Source organism: Sceloporus undulatus, chromosome 1, assembly GCF_019175285.1.
Source record: "Sceloporus undulatus isolate JIND9_A2432 ecotype Alabama chromosome 1, SceUnd_v1.1, whole genome shotgun sequence".
NCBI classification, from domain to species: domain Eukaryota; kingdom Metazoa; phylum Chordata; class Lepidosauria; order Squamata; family Phrynosomatidae; genus Sceloporus; species Sceloporus undulatus.
The window spans coordinates 277,058,741-277,080,295 of record NC_056522.1 but is presented as its reverse complement, the minus strand read 5'-3'; the positions used below and the strand labels follow the sequence as shown (position 1 = coordinate 277,080,295).

Below are 21,555 nucleotides of genomic sequence, written 5' to 3'. Positions count from 1 at the left end.
CCACATGCTCCATAAAACACATCCTTTAGCTAGTCCCTTGTGCGCTAGTTGCAGTTTTTGAATTGTTTTTGAGGGGAGACCGACATGGAGGGCTTTACAGTTGTCCACTCTGTGTGCATCTAAAAGGCATGCATAACTGAGGCCAGACCTTTCTTCTGTTTGAACAGAATCATTTGGTACTCCAGTCAAAGTTGGGCAAAAGCACTCTTGGACACAGCCAGCACCAGAGAATCCACTTCTACTTTTTCAAGGGCATGGCAACCCATGGAGAACAACTTAGATCCTGACCACTAAACATGTAGTCTTCTTGCCCAATAACACTGCTTATTTAGTGTATGTTTCAATTAGTTAGCCGTCCATCAAAGCATAAGTAATCCTAACATTTAGAGAAGGGATTAATAGTTATATCTCTGTATTCATTTGGTGGAGCATTGTGGGGTTTATTGGCTTGCTTTGTTTGGTTGTTGCATATTCTGGGTTTAGTAAATATACTGTGTGTGGAAGTGGCTTGAATTTGTGATGGACTTGTGAAGGACATTGTAAAGTCAGTTGAAGTCATCAGGTTTCAGTGGTTGCCTTCTTCCATCTCCCTCCTTGCCCCACTTATTCTGCTGAACAGGTTGGATCAGCACAAAGTTTGGAACAACTAACGACAGATTTTGGCATGCCTGGCATGCCTTTATTTTGCTTCACAAAAACTCTGGATAAAGAAGCATGGAAGTACCTTATAAGTGCTAAATGTGACAACATGGTCCTTCCAAAATATCCCACAGAACCTTGTTTGCCATTAGTCCCCAGTTGTAACCAGTCGAGCAATCTTTATTGTACAGTCACAGACCATTAAAACACAAGAAATGTGTCATACAAGCTAAGCAGTATAAAACAGACCAGAATTGTTTAAGAGTTAAAATATTTTTTAAAAATAAAATCCAAAACATTTAGTATGTTTGGTATCATTTAGTACAATTAAAAGGAGACAAACCTCAAGTATTATGTATGTGTCTGAGTCATCATTTTACAAACCTTAGCAGCAGAGAAAAGGAACAATTTCTAGCATTCAGATGAGCTTTATTAAAAATCATACAGTATTTAGAGATGATTAAATAAGATAGTTAGCACCCCTATCAGTGTTAAATGACAGCCCTAAATTAATTGGAGAGCAGGTAGTATGAGTAGCAAGTACTGAATATTGCATATCTTTAACCTGGCGAGCAAGAATAAATTATGCCTTAGAGAAGTCTTGGTTAGAAAGGAAGTTGTTAGAGAAACCTATTGTGTGTAATTTGTTTCTAATAGCTTTAGACACTAGTTGGTGTAGTTCTCTTCCTGAAGAAGATCCACATACCCTGATTCAGGTCTCACATAAAAAAGATTTTAGCCAGTATCTTAGTACCCAACACCAAGCAGTGCGTTCCATTGATGAACAGCTAGTTTCAAGTTGGTGGCATACAGTTTGGTGCACAGAACAATTGCTGCAAAAAATAAAAGTATTTGTTCCAGGGCTGAAGAAAAACCCAGAATCCAGACTGGGATCCAAACAGCAGTGGTAGTAGCACCTTGTCCTGAAATATCCTGAGTGCACGAGGGATGAATTGTCCTACTTTAGTATTTGTTTGTGTGCGTATGTGTGTGTGTATACACGCATACATAGACATACCCAGTCTATAGCTTTAGCACTCTTAGATGCTGATAGAATAGCAAATGTTCGATGGCATACCCAAGTGCCAAGGGACTGAAAAACGACATCTATGGGCTGGAAAAGATGGCCCTTTCAAACTGCCATATTTGTGGCTTGGGAGCATGGTGTTTATATGCCGCACACTCCCACACTGCCCTGAAGGCACCAAAAATCAGGTAGATGGTGTGGCAGCACAGCATTAACACATACCATGCCACCAGAGCATCTTGAAGCCGGCTTTGGGCTGTGGAAGTCCAGTTTGGGACTGCTTTAATTGCCCTGGCTCAATGCTGGGGAATTCTGAGAACTGTAGTTTTATAAGACATTTAGCCTTCTCTGTCAGAGAGATCTGGTACCACAATAAACTACAGTTCCCAGGATTCCCTAGCACTGAGCCAGGGCAGTTAAAGTGGTTTCAGACTGGATCATTTTACTTCAGCTTGAGTCACAGGAGCCCAGTGGAGAGAGTCAGAAATCCAGGGAGAGAGAATATGTCACCATAAGCACCTGCTCTTTACATTCCCTAAAGAGAATAGAAAAATAAAATTCTGAAACATAGGCAGGTATATTATTTTGAATCAAACTCACAAGGTTGCCTAGTATTTTTTTTCTACAAGGAAGAATTTATCAAAATATTCCATTGCCTATGCATGGCTTCCTTCTTTTTCTGTGCAATGAGGGCCCTGTAGTGTCTTTTGCTAAGATACTATGGTGGAGGCAAAGTTCTACAGTTATCTCTTCTATACTGGCAATATATTGTCCTTAAGCTTTTTTTTTTTTTTTGCCTCAATACATTTCTTGTCAAACCCTACCCTTATGTCTTAAGATTTTCAGACCTCATCTCAGTGCTTCTCAATAATATAGCCAAAGCAGAAATCAGCTAGGTATAGTTTTCCAGTGCAACTTGTTCAGTGTCAGCACTATTGTCCCGGTTAAGAAAGGAGTCCTGCATCTTTTCAGAATGCTTTTGCTTAGAGAGATGGCAGAATGTCTCCAAACAGATGTTTGATGCCATCTCGGGTCTCCATGTGGATGGCAGATGAGTAGATTGAGTATGAATAGGGGGGGGAACTCTAAGAGTGACCATAATTTTTTGGAATAAATAGGCACCAGCAAATTTGAATTTAATACATTTGCTTAGCTGCACTGACGGGTGTTAAATTCCCAACATATTATCTGAAGTTTGAGAAGAAAATCTCAAACATTAGTCCCAATTGCAGATGATTCATTGAATGAATGAGAGTGAAGGCAATTTGTTGTTGTGTGCCTTCAAGTAATTTCTGACTTATAGCAATCTTAAGGCAAACCTGTCATGGGGATTTCTGGGGCTGAGGTCACCAAGTAGGTTTCCAAGGCCAAGTGACAATTGAACCGTGATCTTCAGAGTTGTTGTCCAGTGCTCAAAACACTATACCATGCTGTCTCTCAGTTAGGGCAATACTTAGTCCCATTGACTCAGTGGGTCTACTTGAGTTGGGACTAACAATTGGATTTAGACCCACAAATCAAAGTTGCACCTCTTAAAAGCCTCTTTCTTCTTTTGTTCCCTGACAACTATTTTATTATAGTCTTAGGAAAGTGCTGTGGTTAAAATTAAGGGAATTTCCCACAAAAGATACATAATCATTTTTTAATTCAAAGGGTGACTTTCTTTGATAAGAGCTTGACAAATGAGGGAAATTATAACTATTCTGCTACATCCTCTAGGATGGTGGAATCTGAGAGTGAGTGCTAACAAATGCATTTGCACTTGGCCAAGGTCAAGGACATTAGGCGAGTTGATGTTCCCATTTCCAAACTGCTGTACTGCACAAGGACATGGCTTTTTTCCAGGGCTTACGTATGGTGTGAAAAATGTAAGCAGAGATGTACAACAAGGAGCCTAGTTGAAAGTGGTTGTAAAGAAAGCTGCCACACAATTTCAGAAGGAAAGCAGCTGTTAGGCTAATAATAGCCTTTTAAATAGAATTGCCTTGGCAAGTGGCCTTGACAGGATTCCTGTGCAGTCAGTAGAAATTCAGCAGCCCCCTCCTCACCTCATATGTCTTTAGGTTGAGGAGAACTGCTAGGTAGCTGTTGAAGGATCAAAAGTGGCAATTCCCCTGTTGGTGCTCTCGGGAACAATTGTGTTTGACAGATCTTGGCCTGAATGTCATTACATATCTCAAGAACATTGGGAATAGGAAGTACTTTTGCCATTTTGTGTAAGATAAACATATGTATCAAGATGTGTGAGCTATTCTGCTTCTGGAGTGTACACATCCCATTGTGGGAGAAAGGCACACATTTCCCTTCTATGTGTTGCACTGGAAATGAAGTTCATTTGTCTCCTCTTTGATGGATAAGATGCAGAATCTCCCTCTGGACCCTAAAAGCATGAGAAACATCCAAAGGCCCTTCTGGCCCAACATTCCCTTCCTGCAGTGGCCAACTAGATGCTTCGGGAAGCTCATAAGTAGGACATAAGGTCAACAGCACCTCTGCATTTTCTTACCTGTGTTCTCCAGCAACTGGAATTCAGAGCTTTTGTGCCTCTAGTACTGGAATTAATTAATTTTTTTCTTAGCAAGATTTGTCCAGAGGAATGCCAGTGCCTTTTCCTGAGGCGGAGAGCATGTGACTTGTTCAGGGTCATGCAGTGGGTTTCATGGCGGAGGTGAGAATTGAACCCTGGTCTCCAGATGCATAGTCCAACACTCAAATTACTATGCCATGCTGGTTCTCTCCAATTTGAGTATAGTGAGTTCCATTGTTTAACTATGCACTGCAAGAAGTACTACTCCTATGTATCATGAAGCCCCTTATCTAACCAAAAAAGTGTATTTTTCTTTAACATGTATTAATGCCCGTTCTTTCCTTCTCAGCACCCTCTCCAGCTGCTCTCATGCTGTGGTGGCTTTGCTGTATCCCTTCTCCTGGCAACATACCTTCATTCCTGTCCTCCCTTCTTCCATGATTGACATTGTGTGTTGCCCTACTCCATTTCTGGTTGGATTATTGTCCAGTTCATTGCCCAAACTAAAGGAGCTACCAGTAGAAGAGGTAAGATTGGAGCCAATAGTGCACTTTTTTTGCTAAAGAAATTTCTCAGGAGAGAATTTGACTATAATTTGAATCTTTACTTGTAACATACTGAAGGGGCTGCAGGTGCTTTATCCCACCTCCTTCCTTTCCCAAACATAAAATCAACCTATAATGGTTGAACAGACCTTCCTCTCTCGGTGTGGCTGCTGCCCAATAATGTAGGTTTGGGAGGGCATTTACAATTGTGGCAATACTGCCATGCTATGTTAGTGACTATGGAGCAGTCACAGATCCATAATACTAGTTTATGAATTCATAGCTGCAGTACAGAATGTTAGCCATTATGTTTTACATGTCTTGGCATATTTTCTCCCAAGAGACAGAATGGCAGCAAACAGTACATTATTTTACTATTTGATATGAGAATTAAAATACTAACACAAAACTGGAGGGTGATATTATTTTCAAATGCACACAGTCTTCTAGGAGGACATACTGGCACTGTGTTGAATGGAGATATGATCAAAATGCTATCACCAGCATTTCACCTATATGGAGTTAGATTCTGAGATCCTATTTGGAGCTGGATTCAGTCCTCTTCTGCACTGTTTCACCTACAGTGAAACCAGCTCAGTCTGAAAACTGCAGTACTAGTTGCTGTACCAGTAGTTGTTATTTGTCCAAGTAACTGGGATCAAGGACTACTGAGGTCCTCATAGTGTTGTTCCCTTTTGAGGGGTCATGATAGCAGAGGGAGAAACAACTAGAGTCAATGTGCAAGGTTGGCCTTCATCTCTCTCCCCCCCCCCCCTTTTTGCTCTCACTTTTCAAATGATATTATTGTTACAAGGCTTAGTGGTAGTGATAAAATGCTTCCAGGCATCCACATAAAACCTTTCTGTGTTAATTCTCTTTAGGCATTGATGGTGAACCTTGGATCTGATCGTTTCATCAGACAGGTACTAGATGGTTTTTGTTTAGTGCTTTGAAATGAAGAAAGCACTTCATTGACTATTGCAAAACAACAACAACAAAAAACCCAGCAAGACTTAATTGTGAAATTGCTCCATGAAAATGAGAAAATATGGAAATGGAAATGGTGGTGGTGGTGGTAGGAGCTCATAAATAAACATCGTTCCATGAGGAAGTGAAGGATATTGCCAAGACATCAGGCAAATTTATGCCATAGGGCTAGGATGAGAAACGTCAAGTCCTAAAGTCACATCCAATCCTAGGAGCTAAATCCAACCCTCTGGGTTTCCCCCTTGGACCATTCCCCCTTCCCAATGACATGTATACAAGAGAGCCAGTATGGTGGCTTCTCAACTTTTGTATATGTGTTGCTGTTGCTGTTGTGTGATTTGTTCATTTTCCAATGAACTATTTTCCATTTCCATGAAAAAGATTTGTTCATTTTCCATTGACTTCCCTTGAGGCTGTAGTCCAGCACTCAAACCACTATGCCATACTGGCTGTCTTGTATATATCCCCCCCCCCCCGCCTCCCTGCTTCTAAAAGCTTAATATACTTTTCCTAAGGCTCAGTTACTGGCAGTAAATATTTAAGTTAAATATGCTGCACTTGGGTTGACTTTGACTTTAGCCCTGACCACCACTGGAATGTGGCCCCTGAGAACTTATCTGGAGTGAACTTCAGTCCTCAGGCTGAAAAGGATTCCCCACCCTTGCCATAGGATGTTCCAGTGTTCTGTTTGCAAGATTTGCTGCCAGCATAGGAGAACAGCTGCTTGTTTATAATTCATATCATGTATCACTGTGCTGCTTGAATGTAAACTGAAGCAATCTTGGTGCAGTCAGGGGCTGTACAGACTGGCACTTTGTGCCATCCTGTACGCATGGTGAGGGCTGAGTGTCTGCATGCTCAAAGCCCTTACTGCACTGCATGGCCACCATTATGGCTCACACCCATCCACACGGCACACTCCATGATGATGCACGCTGGGCACAGCACCCAAATGGCACTACACAAAAGGGATGTCAAGGTGCCGCACTGCCTTTTTGAGGTTTCTTTTTGTTCCCTCCGAGGCCACGGCGTGTGATTGCCGCAGCCCCCATCTAGGACACAAAGGGGCAGCATTGAGCCCCTTAGTTCCCCACAGTTCAATTTCCATTCCAATGCATGGGCACATCTGCTGATCTGCACTGCAGTCATAAACTTTTTTTAAACATCTGTAATATAGAACTTTCATTTAATAACCATGGGCATACTACACAATGTGGGATTTCACCAGCATTCAAAGTTCTATTCTTTGAGAGGCATTTGCCTTAGAAAAGATACTGCTCATGGATCTCAGGTCTCCTACTAAGTTTTATTATTTTATACAATCATCCCTTTGAGAGCTCCTACTTCACTGTCCTTCCTTCCTACAGTGGAAGCATTTTGAAGCAGCATCTTCCCTCTATTCTTCCTGTGCTTGGACAAAGAGGGCAATGGAGATTAAGGAGCTGCAGTGGATGAGAGCATTGGAATGGGCCTCCCTAGACCTTAAGTGATCGCTGAATAGTTAGTTTCTCTCATGAAACTATGAATTGGCTCCAGCTTTCTCATGCATATGCATGAAGCATGTAGACTAATTGGGGCTGATGCCCTACAGAACTTTAGTGGAGTATTATTTCCTGTTTTTGTTATCAGCTTGATTTTTGTTCATACTAAAATTGCTATAAAATTGCACCCAGTCTGAAAGACATAGAAATGTTTTGTAATATTTTTTTACAAAATGTATCAGCATTAAATACCTAAGCATTCTGAAGTGTTAAGGTATAAAATTAGAACTGGAAATTTGCATATAAGGAAAATTGAAGTCCTGGTTTTATTTTCCCTCTTTTAGATGGATGATGAAGACACACTTTTGCCTAGGAAACTGCAAGCAGCTCTGGAGCAGGCTCTAGAGAGGAAAAATGATTTAATAAACCAGGATTCAGACAGTGAATCAGATGAGGGTAAGAAAGACTGGGAACAAATTGTGTTTACAGCAAAGTATTTGTGAGATGGGTAATAACATGTCCCTGGAAGCTAAAGAGGCAAACAAGAATGTTATATGTAAATGGATCACCTTATTGCAAAAAGTATATTTTTCAACATTAAACATGCATTTCGCAACAGCAAACAATTCATGGGAGTATTTAACGATGACACATATTATTTTTCAAAACATTGTCACACATTACTAATCATTTGATTAAGTAAGAATTCTAGGCCAGCTATTCTGGGGAGTCAGTTCCATGAGTATGTTTCTGGCAAATTATTTTGTTTGTGAGAATTTAATTACAAGCTTGGATGCTGTGATATCCCCAAAGGAATGAAAGAAGAAACTACATTTGGTTCAGAGAATTTTGCAGTGTTAATCTCATTCATTGTAGCTTCCCTAGGAAAACACCAAATAACATCAGGCTGTACCAGAAATTGGCACTGCAATTTGTTGCATGAATATTGGTGGGATTGTGTTATTTGCTTCAAGTAAGGCCCTGTACAGAACAGCCTGAAAGGCTGGCATGGGGGCAGAGTCAGGCGTAGTGTCCTGTCAACGCACGCCTGACTCCGCCCCCCCAGGGTGCCCTGACACCACGTGCCGCCCCACATGGTGCACGGCACCCATATGACACAGTGCCATACAGCTGCGCAACCGCAGCTATGGTGCCCTTTTAAGAGTGCAAAAAAAGAGCTTTTTGCAGCTCCTTTTTGCGCCCTCAAAAGGCCGAATTGGGGCCATGGTGTGAGGTTGCCGTCGCCCTGATCCAGCTAGGAAACGGGCAGTCTGTCGAGCCCCTGTGTCTTTCTAGGACTAAAGTTTCTATTTTTTATCTTCATCTAGAGCAAGAGAGGGCAAAACTCAAGATCAGTTTTGCCCTGCTTTCATTTGATGCTGCTGCCACAGCTTCCTCTTTTACAGCCCAAAGTGGTGATGTTCCCACAGTCATTGACAAAAGTATTGCTTGGAATCAGTGGCAGTGTCACCAAAACAACCCTGGATTTTTTGGTTTCTCCTCCCTTCTGGAACAGAGACACTCTTCCCCGTACTGTCAAAGCTCTGTGATGCAGGATTGTACTCTGGCATATTTCTACACCATGGCAAGCAAATGCATGAGTTTGGTGGACAACTGTAGCAGCTGCTGAAATTTGGTGGGAGCAGCAGCAATTCCAGGAGTAGGATATCCAACATGGCCTCCCTGACCCTGGGAAGTTGCTCACTTCCAAATTAGAGGCACACCCCGTGGCAAAGAACACTATGGTGCCTACCTTGATAATCTCTTTGTTGACAGTGTCTTGAAAATTTTTCTAATCAAATAAGCTTTTTCTTCATTTTTAGAATTAAAAAGGCTTCTTATTAAATTGATTAATGTTGTTAGTGAACTAGCTAATTCTACTGTGAATGAGGCATGAAAGTGATTTCTTAGCTTTGTCTCCAGAAATAATGGAAAAAATTGAAGTCATTATCAGTATTTAAACTGTGTGGGCTTGGTTTGACATTTGTACCAGCTTTTCTTGGTTAAACTGTTTATGTGAGAGAGGGAAATTCTCACTGGCCTAGTTTGTATGAAAACCAGCTTATCATTGAAGATTTTTTTGTGTGTGTTAATGTAATTTCCTCAAGTTAGACAAAACTAAATGCACTAAAAAAATTCTGACCTTGAAAGAAACAAGCCAGACTCTGAATCCATCTGCAAATTGTGGTTTAAGATCCTGGTTTATTCTAATTTTGGTATCTATACTCTCCCCGTTTAGATGAAACAAGAGACTACAGTATAGAGATTTATTGATGCAGGAAGTCTTCAGTTGTGGGAAACCAGGTGGGAAAGAGGAAGGGCAGTGTGAAGACAGAATATGTGGATACAAGGCTTAAGCGTAATAATAATAATAATAATAATAATAATAATAATAATAATAATAATATATTTATTTCTAGCCCACCCAATCACGAAGAATCCGGGCGGGTTACAACAATAAAATACAACAAATTACAATAGAGTTAAAACATCAAACCGTAGACCTACCCCCCCCCATTCCCAGTACTAAAACAGAATTAAACAGTAATAATATTAAAACATTTAAAAAATTAAAAACATTAAAAACATTGAACAACCAAAAAATAGGCAGAAACATTGGCGGGGGGAAATAGACAGATGAGGGGACAAATATCTTTATATCTGGGGAGGGTAACTAGGTTGGAAAGGCCTGCCAGAAGAGATCCGTCTTGAGTGCTTTCTTAAAAGCTACCAGAGTGGAAATGTGACGGATCTCCTCCGGCAGGTCGTTCCATAGTTTAGGAGCAGTAGTAGAAAAGGCCCTCTGGGAGACAGATGTTAGCCTAGATTTTTTTGGCTGTGGTAGATTTCTTCCAGAGGACCTTAGTGTGTGGGACGGACAATAGGGAAGAAGGTGTTCCTTCAAGTACTCTGGGCCCAAGCCATGTAGGGCTTTAAAGGTAATCACCAACACCTTGTACTTTGCCCGGAAACTAATAGGCAGCCAGTGCAGGGACTTCAAGACCAGTGTTATATGGTCATTCCTAGAAGTTCCCGTGATCAATCTGGCTGCCATATTTTGTACCAACGAACTTGGCACAAGGGTAGCCCCAAGTAGAGCGCATTACAGAAGTCCAATCGAGAGGTTACCAGTGCATGTACAGTGGTGCCCCGGGATACGAAATGATCGCGTTACGAAATTTCCGGGTTACGAAAAAGTTAGATTGGAAAAAACTGTTCCGGGTTACGATATTTTTTTCGGGTTACGAAATTTATTTCGGCGCGAAATTCAAACGCAAAGCGTGGCTAGCGGCTTTCCAGCGCTAATGGAAAGCCTTTTCGGGTTGCGAAATTATCGGGTTACGAACGGAACGGCGGAACGAATTAATTTCGTAACCCGAGGTACCAGTGTACTACTGTTTCCAGGTCCCTTGGCTCCAGGAAGGGGCGCAGTTGGCGTATCAGACGAAGGTGATAGCAGGCACTCTTGACTGTCGCATCCACCTGAGCTGTCAGTTGCAGCGACGAATCAAGAAGCACCCCCAAGCTGCAAACAGAATCCTTCAGGGGAAGTGTGACCCCATCCAGAACTGGCTGACACAACTCCATTCCTGGATTCGAGGTTCCTATAGCAAGTACCTCCGTCTTACCTGGATTCAGCTTGAGTCAGTTTTCCCTCATCCAGTCCATTACCACCCCACGACAGGCATTCAGAGGAGAGATGCCATCCTTAGTCACTGCTTCAGTCCGAGACATAGAGAAGTATATTAGGGTGTCATCAGCGTACTGATAACACCCCGCCCTATGTCTCCGGATGATCTCTCCCAGCGGCTTCATGTAAATGTTGAATAGCATTGGGGACAGAATCGCACCTTGAGGGACCCCTGATTTGAGCTCCCTCTTGGCCGAACAACTGTCCCCAAGCGACACCATCTGGAACCTGCCCGAGAGGTAGGATCGGAACCACTGCAATGCAGTGCCTCCAATACCCAACTCTCAGGCGTTCCAAAAGGATACCGTGGTCAATGGTATCGAAGGCCACTGAGCTGTCCAAGAGCACCAGCAGGGTCACACTTCACCTGTCGATGCCCAGACGGAGATCATCGACTAAGGCAACCATGGCAGTCTCAACTCCGTATCCCGTCCTGAATCCAGTTTGAAATGGATCCAGAAAATCTGTTTCATCCAAGACTGCTTGTAGATGATTGGCGACCGCTCTCTCGATCACCTTGCTCAAAAATGGTAGTAATGAGACTGGTCTGTAGTTATTTCTATCCAAGGAGGGCTTTTTTAAGAGTGGTCTAACTACTGCCTCCTTGAGACAGGGAGGCAGGGAGCCCTCCCTGAGGGATGCATTAATTATGTTTTTCAGCATCTCCATGATTTTTTCTCCCCCTTGGACAGCCAGCCAGGTTGGGCAAGGGTCGAGAGAGCAAATCGTCTTTTTTCAAACTACAGAGAAGCTTGTCCATATCCTCAGTACTTACCGACTTAAATTGATCCAGTCTAACAGTAATGGCGGAGGCACTGGATGCCTCTCTAGTTGTCTCTGTCCTCAAATTGGCATCCAAATCAGCTCTTATCCGAGAGATTTTATCTGCAAAATGATCATTAAAAGTGTCACAGCAGGCTTCAGAAGAATCTAATAATGGGTTCTGGGTAGGAGGTAGTTGGGTTAAGTTCCTCACTACCCTGAACAGCTCAGCTGGATGAGATTTTGCAGACGCGATAGATGCAGAATTGAAGGACTTCTTAGTTGCATCTATCGCCACTTGATAGGACCTAAGAAAGGTTGAATGAAGTGTCTTATCGGATATGAGTTGAGTTCTCTGCTACTTGCGCTCTAGTCGTTGTCCAGCCCGCTTCATTTGTCTAAGATCTTCTGTATACCATGGATTACGATTTTGAGCGGGTTGGAAAGGACGCTTGGGAGAGATCATATCAATCGCTCTGGTAAAGTTGTTATTCCACATATTAACCAGAGTTTCGACAGAATCGCCAGCACTGCCAACCATAATACCCTCTAGGGCTTCTTGGAACCTGACGGGTTCCATCAGCCTTCGAGGGCGGACCATTTTAATCGGTCCTCCATCCCCGGAGAGAGGGATAGTGGCCTTCAGTCCAACCTTAACCAGGAAATGATCCGTCCATGACAAAGCGGAGATACTAATTATCTCCGCCCACGAATATGCCTGTTCCGTGCAGAAGACCACATCGAGGGCATGACCTGCACAGTGTGTAGGCTCGGAGACTATCTGGGAGAGGCCCATGTTTGTCATGGAAAGCATGAATTCCCGAGCTGCGCCAGTAAGGTTGGTCAACCCAGTCTCAAGGGGGATGTTGAGGTCGCCCAGGACTAGCAGCCTAGGCGACTCCAACACCAGCTCCGAGACTAGTTGCGTCATCTCAGCTAGGGAGTCCGTTAGGTTACGGGGTGGATGGTAAACCAATGAATTAAGTCTATATCCTAATGATGAACAGAAGTATTGCTTATATGGAACTGAAAGGGGAAATCAAGAAATCAGGAAAATAAATAAATATATTATTATTATTATTAATAATAATAATAATAATAATAATAATAATAATAATAATAATAATACACATCCAGTTTTATTGTGTAGTTTTGGTTATAGTGTCTCTTCTTTCTTGCAGAATGTAATACCTTAAATGGATTAGTATCAGAAGTTTTCATCCGTTTCTTCGTGGAGACCATTGGACATTATTCCCTTTTCCTAACTCAAAATGAAAAGGCTGAGAGAGTCTTCCAGAGAGAGGCCTTCCGTAAATCTGTGGCTTCAAAGAGCATCCGCCGTTTTCTAGAGGTCTTCATGGAATCTCAAATGTTTGCTGGGTTTATCCAAGATAGAGAACTGAGAAAATGTAGGGCAAAAGGTAAGGCACCACTCATTCACCTGCAGAAGAAAATTGAATTTTACTAATTAATACACCTGAATACATGTTTAGCTAATAAACAGAGATTGGAAAATCCCTCATGCAGTTCAGGGGATTCCAGGGGTCATACTCTAAAACAGTGATTCCCAAACTTTGGTCCTCCAGGTGTTTTGGACTTCAACTCCCAGAATCTCCAGCCAAATTGGCCAAGAGTCAGGAATTCTGGGAGATCAAGTCCAAAACATTTGGAGGATATCTGGGAACCACTGATCTAAAAGGTAACTTTTCCAAGCTCTGTCCTGAAGGAAAGCATTTAATACATCAGCAAAATTTATGCTTGTTACTGTAGTTGCCTTGGCCAAACCTCAGTGCAATTTTCTTCCTGATTTGTATGAACATATTAGTATTGTGCAACTTACAAGAGTTACGACTTTTAAAAGCACTGTAAGTATTACTAGCAGAAGTATCCAGCTTTGCAAGGGTGAGGAATTCCTTAATTCCCATTCTATCCTGATACTCTTTCTCTTTCCGCCTCCTCTCTCTCTCCTCTCCTTCCCCTTTCTTCTTCATTGATCTTCATCCTGGTGTTTGTTCAGCTTTTTCCCCTGCTTAAGAGTTCAGGGACCCTATGGAAGCCCTTAGAGGCCCATTGGAGAAATGAGTATCTTTTGCCTTCCTGCAAGTTTCTCTTTGTTAGGGAAGATTAAAGAAGTTTGCCACGTAAAGTCTTACAGTTGTAATGCAGGATGCAGACAGATTTTAATTAATTAAAATCAATCAATTTTAAACCAAATTAATCAACAAGTGCAACCCTGTGCATCAGTGCCACATTTCAGGTGTCTTGAGTTTCATTGTCTTGGGGCTATGGAGTAAGCCGACACACCCAGACACACACATTCTTTTATTATTATAGATTCTGTAATTAATTAAATTTTTATCTGCCTGCAGTGAGAAGTCTGGCCATTAGAATGATAATTATATCTGCTGGAGGCATCTGGTTTGAAAAAGTATTTTGGAAAAGTTCCATAAGCCACTCAAAGAAATGCAGTTGGTAGATAAACCTCAGTACTAGGAGAGAATCCAGCAAACCCTAGTAACTTGTAAAAAATGTAGGAAACTTTTAACCAATTAAAAAAGTACAGCTGCAGATTTATCAGTTTTTCAGACTTGTTGGATGGCTTACTGTTTGGACTTGGTATGACTATAGTACCGTTTTGTATGCCTGCCTTGATAAATGCCAGAAAGAAGTGAACAAAGCATGAAATTGCTTGCTAAGAATCAATGCTGGTGTTAGAAGTGTAATTGCACAACAATGCCACCTGCTGGGGCTCTGGACTGACTATAGTTCTGCTTTATAGCTCAGGATCAAACATAACAAAAAGGTTTAGAAAGACAAGGGGTGGAAGCTTTATTACAGCATTTTCCCTTCTGAATACAGATAGTCTGTTTTGAATATAGGGAAAGGAAGAAAGAAATTGAGGTTTCTTAGTACTTTGGCCAGATTATGCAGGGTGCCCTGTAATGGTAGTCAGATCAGTAATGCTTCATTCAAGTAGTAGTCATGTGCAAAATGGAGGACATTTTTTCATATTACAGTTGGCATGCATTCTTGTGCTATGATAAAATAAATAATGAGTTTGTATCACATTACACACACACACACACACACACACACACACAAACACACACACATATGAGAAAAGCTTTATATAAAGTGTGGATGAGATATAAAAGACAATTTTATACCAAAATTCCAACGAAGCCTTCCACAGAAGAGAAAATTTATTCAAGGGTAAATGGTTCATGTATGAAGGCATTCTAATCAAAACAAATGAAGGATATAGGATAAAACTTAAGAGACCAACTATATGAAGAAGGAATAGAAATACATTGGTTTCCCTATAGACAACTAGTAGAGAAGTTCAAAAAAAGATATGAAAATTTAGGGAATAGAAAAGGAGACAAAAGAACTAGAGAAAATTCTGCAAACAGGAGAGAAACATGTGATAACCAAGATTTGTAAACTATTATTAGATTATTATCTGAAAGAAGAAACAATTAAAACAAGCATGATAAAATGGATGCAGAATATAGGGAACCCAATACCATTAGCAAGCTGGGAGAAAGCATGGAAAGAAAACCTTAAATTTACGAAATGCAACAACCTTAAAGTAAATTATTATAAAGCATTTCTCAGGTGGTATATGACTCCATCTAAATTAGCAAAGATACAGAGGAATAACAATAACATCGGTTGGAAATGTAAAAGAGAATTAGGGACACTATATTGCATGTGGTAACAATGCAGTGAAGCAAAAGCATTTTGGAAGAACATCCACAGGAACATCATAGAAACAATGCACAAGAACATACCTTTAAGACCTGAATTCTTTCTACTGAATATTCCAGATGTTATACAAGATAAATTAAACCAAGAGGAAATAAGTACAGTACTATATATGATTACGGCAATGTGAATGATCTATGCAGAGTATTGGAAAAGGAAAGCTGTGCCCGTAGTGGAAGAATGAATTCTAAAACTAAGTGATCTAGCTTTAATGGACAGATATATGATGTATATAAATGGGAAAACAACCCAACAATATGAAAGGAAATGGGGAGAAATATGGGAGGTATAGAGACAATCAAAGATAGAGGAAAATTTTAAAAGCAAATCTAAAATAAACAAGGATGAGAAGAGATCAAAAATGAAACTTTTCCAGATAAAAGGTTGGAGAAAATAACTAAATGAAATGAATAGACTCAAACTAGTGCAAGCTTGAGAAAGAATAACCAATGTGTTGTATTATTAGGAAGTCAATGTGTATGTAGAATGATTGTAGAAATATAGGGAGAGGTGGGAAGGGGTAAGGGGAAGCAAGAATGAAGATGTTATGTGAGAGATCTTTCTTTTAATCTGTATTAAAACTTAATAAAAATTAATTTTAAAAATGGAGGATATTTTGGAATCCCTCCTGGACAGAAGGCTGAAATGTAGGGCATGTCCTGGAAAAGAAGGACTTCTGGTCACCCTGACTACAGAGTTATAACATTATGGTTCTCTTTTAACTGTCCTGGCTGCATCCTATGGGATCTTGGGATTTGTAATTGAAGGAGGGGCATGTAGAATTCTCCACAGCGTTCTCTAGTACCTCTCCCATGTCAGATCCTAGGATTGCATAGGAGGCAGGCATAGCAATTAAGTGGAATTCTAGTACAGTGCACCCACGCCATATGCAGGCACACTATATGCAGCTTTCAGCTTATGCTGAAGCCGTGCGGCAGATACATCAATGGTTCATGCGCCCATGACACGCACACCGCGCTGTGAGCACAAGCCCCATTATATTCAATGGGGCTTGAGCATACATGTTTTTTGCCTTACGCCGGGGGGGGGGGTCCGGAACGGATCCCCCATGTAAGGTAGGGGCTCACTGTACTATAACTGTGTGATGTGAAATGGCCCTTAATCTAAGCCTCCATAATCAGATGATATGAGAGGATGCTTGCTAAATATACTATAATTTGTCTTGAAAATTAAGAAACAGAATTAAGCCAATGCACCATTTTGGATTTCCTTTCAGAGGAGGCTAGGGTGGCCGCTTCCTGTTGTCCTTAACCTGGCAGGTCAAGATCTTTTTATTCAAGTTGTCTTTTGGTAATGGACCAGCTACTAAGGAAGCAGCTTTCAGTTGGGGCTCCTATACGTTTCTTTTGTCCATGATGTGTTCCTAAAATTGTTTTTTGATTTAGTTGTTTAATATTTTTAGTTGCATTTTAACATAACAACTATGGTTTTAGTGATATCTATTTCTTAATCATGGAGCCACCTTGGAACTTAGTACTGAAAGGCTGGATTAAATCAACACACAATTAAATAAATGTGGTGTTTGTTAAAAGTTAAATCACAGCTTCTTATTTAGGGGTAGAGCACACTCTAGACACAAGGTTTTACATGGGTTTTGTTTACTTCACATTTTTTGTATCAGTAAACTCCTTCTTTGTGTATTGTGACATCAAATATTTTGCATTTACTGGGCACATTCTGCTGCTTACAAGACTGCTGATTCCATCAAGGGTACAGTATTATGCTGAATTCAACAAGGAACTGTTCTCCTAAGAAATAGTTTGAATGTGCCTGATTGTATTAAGAAGATAAGAAGGTGTTTAAAAAGGAAAAAAGGCTGCTGGACTAGGATGAAGGAAGGCATAGAACTCTATAAAGGACAGGACTTCACAAGGGCTTTGAAAATACCCTTATAAAAAGCAATACTGAAAAAAGAGCTTTTTAAAAAGTAGTTCTTTGGCTGAGACAAAGACAAAAGACTTGGTTCTCCTGTCTCTTGGGGGGGGAAACCCAGTGATTTCTCTTTGATCTGATTCCCTTAGGACTCTTTGAACAGCGGGTTGAACAATATTTGGAAGAGCTTCCAGACACTGAACAAAGTGGAGTTAATAAGTTTCTACGAGGCCTTGGTAAGGAACTTGGTTTTGACATATTTAACATACTTGTGTGCATATTGAGAAAATTGTAGAAAAAAATTATGGTTATAAGGCACATTCTATGCCTGTAGGCTACTTCACTGCAGCATCTGCTAGCTATACAAGAGAAGCAGGGATCTATTAAAAAGTAACGGAAGAGCTAATATGCCCAGAAAATTGCTGAACTGTTTTAAGTGTTGGTGACACTTTTTGTTTCATCATGAAATGTGTAAAACAGTTGCATATTTTAAAGTATGGTTCCTGTTGGTCAAATGAAACGCTGAAAATGATGCTTCTACAGAACTGAACAAGGCTTTTCCATGAGTATTTTCTTATGCCCGACGAACAGTGTTTTGCTCTCAGCTTTGAAAGATCTGCCCTAAGTACAGTGTGTTGTGAAGTAATTTGTCCTAGAATTCAAAAAGAAAATCATGCACATAAAGAGGGGGGTTCAAAATATTACTGCTGTATGTGCACACATGGTTATGTATGCAGATTTTGCAAGCTGTTACTGGTGTTCTCAAAGAATAGGCATACAAAATATAGAAATCTCTTCCCTTTCCCCAATATTCTGTCTGCATGACCAATCTATTATCCAGTACAGTTAGTTTTTTAGACTTGGAGGAAGCTCTTGGTGCCAGTGGTATTCATGCATCAGGCTCAGGAATAGCTAGCACTAGTCCCAAGCATGCAATAGACAAGGGACAAATCAACTAGATAATGCTCCCTTTACTCAGAAACCATTAATACAGCACTTCTTCTCAACTGCTGTTGGATATACAAATTTCTCTCCTTCCTGATGCCGTTTCCTCCAAACCCAAACTCTCATAGGCCTCAAGGAAACAGAATATCTGAATAGGAGGTAGGTCATTTGGCTATTTTTAAAAAAAAATAACAAAATGAAACAAAAACAACCTAAGAACAGCTACAAAGCCTGCAAAATTGTGGATGAACTCTGAGATAACCACTCTACCTGATTTCTTTTGTCCAGGTTCGTTTCCTGGAACAAATAAAAAGGAACTGGTTTTTAGCTTATTAAGGGGGCCCTCTTGAGAGTTGCCCACAACTTTGTGCAGCTTCCCAGCTTGGATATCTGCTAAGAATTTTCTGACACTGAATCTGTCCAGGCTCTCTCTTCACTGCTGAGCAGCAACTGGGAAAGAGCATACAAAGTGTCATTATTCAAATACTTTGGAGAGTCTCCCCCACTTCTCTCCTTCACTTGAGCTAGTAGGAGGGAGGTGAAGAGGGTCCCTAAAGAAACCACTCATCAAAAATTGTTAGTACGGATGGACCTTGAGTCTCTGAAATTGCAGTGCTCTTGCCCACTCATTGCCCTTCTGACTCAAAAGTAAGGTAATTGGGAACCATCACCTAGGTGCTGGGAGTGCCTTGAAGCAGCAGTAACTAGGCTTCTCTCACCCCTTCAGCTTCCCCAGAACTGTCAGTGTATCTGTTAGATGATATTACTCCAATTAGTTTGAAAAGGATTTTAAGTATAATTTAGAAGTTGGAAATTTTAAAACAAAATGTGAAAGAAAATGTAGCATTGTTTCATCTGATTTACTCACAAACCAAGATTCTTTGAGTGGGTTGTCTGCATGGCTGATGTGCAGTGACTCTCCAGATGTTGTCAGACATCCCTTTATTACCCTCACCAGTTGGTTATGCTGAAGACCACACATTCCTTGTCACTGCTGTACTACTTTTAAAACGGTCTTTCTGAGTAACTAGATAGCATACTACAGATGTGTTGAGTGCCACGGCCTCTTTACAGATGTAGCATTGAAGGCTGATAGCTTTAAATGCATGTTAATAACTGTGTGTGTGTGTGTGTGTGTGTGTGTGTGTGTGTCCTTTTTTCAATGCAGGAAATAAAATGAAGTTTCTTCACAAGAAGAATTGATTCCTTTCTACTGAGGTATTGATCCAAAGACTATTTATGACACTGGGCATAGAGCAGCTTTTCCGATGCTGCTGCCAGAAGGGGAAAAAATGAGCTGGTCCAAGTTTAAGTGACTGCAAATGCTGGTTGATGGTGTGCCAGCAAAATAATAATAATTATTATGTACTTGGATCGTTACTGTAAATAATGTGCTGTAAGTGTCCCTATTTTTTTTTCTGTTGAGGGCAGGGACGAATGTGGTATTATTTGTATATTCCTGAAAATAACAGGTGCTTCTTTCTTTAGTACGAACTGAGTGATGCTTGGTGCAAACTAAATAGCTAATTATGTGCAGCTGACTGTCTCAGCAAAACCACTGACTTCAATGGATGTTTGTAAGAGCTCTGTGGTGAACTGTGGAAGTGAAAGAATTCCAGTGTGAGAAATTGGGGGGGGGGTGTTTAAAAGAAAGAGGGCCCCTTTATACATACATACATATATATATATATATGACAGAGTTTATATTTTTCTTTAGAATGTCTTCTAATTCATTTTTCAAAGAAAATAGCCAGTTACTCTGTAAAAGGTACTTGATTCACAGTCACAGATTATCTGCTTTGTTTTAAATGATGGTCAGTAAGTTGTAATGCATCCTGCACTATGATTGCTAAATGTGGAGAAATCCCTGGCCTTTTGACACACAAGCTGCAAGTGATTCGGTACAGTCCGTCCTTTCCTAATGTATGATTTCTAATAAATTGTGTAAATATTTATGTCAAATATCCATACTTGTTGAATTCTTACCAGATTTTGGCTTCTGAGTAATACCATTTTGGAGTACTATTCACTAACTACTACTATTATTAGAAAACATATCCGGGATAGCTGTGTTGGCATACAGCAAAGTACAAAAACATCCAAAATAAAGGTATTAGTGTTTTGTAGATTTAGGATGTTATTATACTTTATATTATTAGGCTGAGATCCTTTATCTTCAGCTTTCTCGCCCAGCCATCTGCCTTCATCACAGAACTCCAACTGAATCACTTCCAAGACACTGGAGACTAGAGGACTGGGCAATGATATCCGTATCATTCTCCCAGCCAGAAGGTGCCGTGAAAATAGGCAGCTGAAGTCCTGCCATAACTGACTGGCTTCTCTCTTGGTCTGGGAGGTTACAGGATACATCCACAAACAAGCATACCCACCTTTTTATTAGTAAATCTGGATGAATGTATACAGTATCTCTCCTATTCAATCAAAGTCTGATCACAACAGCTATATGGTTGTTGAAGGCAAGATTTCTCAATCTCCCAAGATTGTTCCTTCAACCTTAACTATGGACACTTTTGCAAGTACAGTATTTACCCATACATCCCCTCCAATTATCACGCATAAATATGCATAAAATAAATTGTAGTCTTGGGGTTCTCTTGTATTTTTTCCCTACACATAAGAGTTCAGTTAGAACAGCAGTTAATTTTCCCCCCTGCACACTTGTTTTTAGTACTTATGGTTGATCATTCCTGTGTCACTGGAGATCAAAATACTGGTGTACAGCATTGCTAGACTGAAAACTGGAGACAGCTTTTGTACCTTTAATGGTTCAGTAAAAAAGGAATTTTTTAGCAGGTGTTCCTTGTTACCTGGTTGCATAACAAACAACACCTCTAAAATTTCCTTTTTTACACAACCATTAAAGGTATAGGAGCTGCCTCGGTCCTATTTTGCCTGATCATGGGGGTTGGCAGGGAAGTATTCAGTTCATTTAATTGCTCCCTTCTCCATTGTGGGGTTCAGGAATGTCTCACTGTTCTCTGGGATTGTTCTAGAAGGTAAGCCTGAAGCCCAGCATTCTGAAAAGCAAGAGTCCTCAGTCAGTGCGGTGCAACGCGCACCAAGTAATAACCTAAGGGGAGGGGAAACCACTGCTCCTCAAATATTTGCATTTGCTGTGGCATTCATCTGCAACTTTAAAATGCTGACAAGATGGTATGAATGGGGTGAGGCTCATTGGGAGGAGAAAGGAGAGGCCCCAGGTTTCTTTGAAATTTTAATTTTTAAATAAAAATTAATTTAAAAAAATCTTTTAAATTTTTTATTAAAAA

At 40.6% G+C, this 21,555-nt stretch overlaps 1 protein-coding gene across 4 annotated transcripts in view; it reads left to right on the top strand.

Annotated features, from left to right (window-relative positions):
• Window positions 1-20,227, top strand: part of DENND2B (DENN domain containing 2B) — a 225,541-nt gene extending 205,314 nt beyond the window's left edge. For all 4 annotated transcript variants that reach the window (XM_042439251.1, XM_042439425.1, XM_042439339.1 and 1 more), the window contains 6 exons: window positions 4,543-4,720; window positions 5,620-5,661; window positions 7,551-7,662; window positions 12,841-13,080; window positions 17,470-17,556; window positions 19,434-20,227. In XM_042439251.1, coding sequence (XP_042295185.1) covers window positions 4,543-4,720; window positions 5,620-5,661; window positions 7,551-7,662; window positions 12,841-13,080; window positions 17,470-17,556; window positions 19,434-19,468 — 694 coding nt within the window. In that variant the 3' untranslated portion in view covers window positions 19,469-20,227. The remainder of the gene's footprint in view (window positions 1-4,542; window positions 4,721-5,619; window positions 5,662-7,550; window positions 7,663-12,840; window positions 13,081-17,469; window positions 17,557-19,433) is intronic.
• The last annotated feature ends 1,328 nt before the right edge of the window (window positions 20,228-21,555 follow it).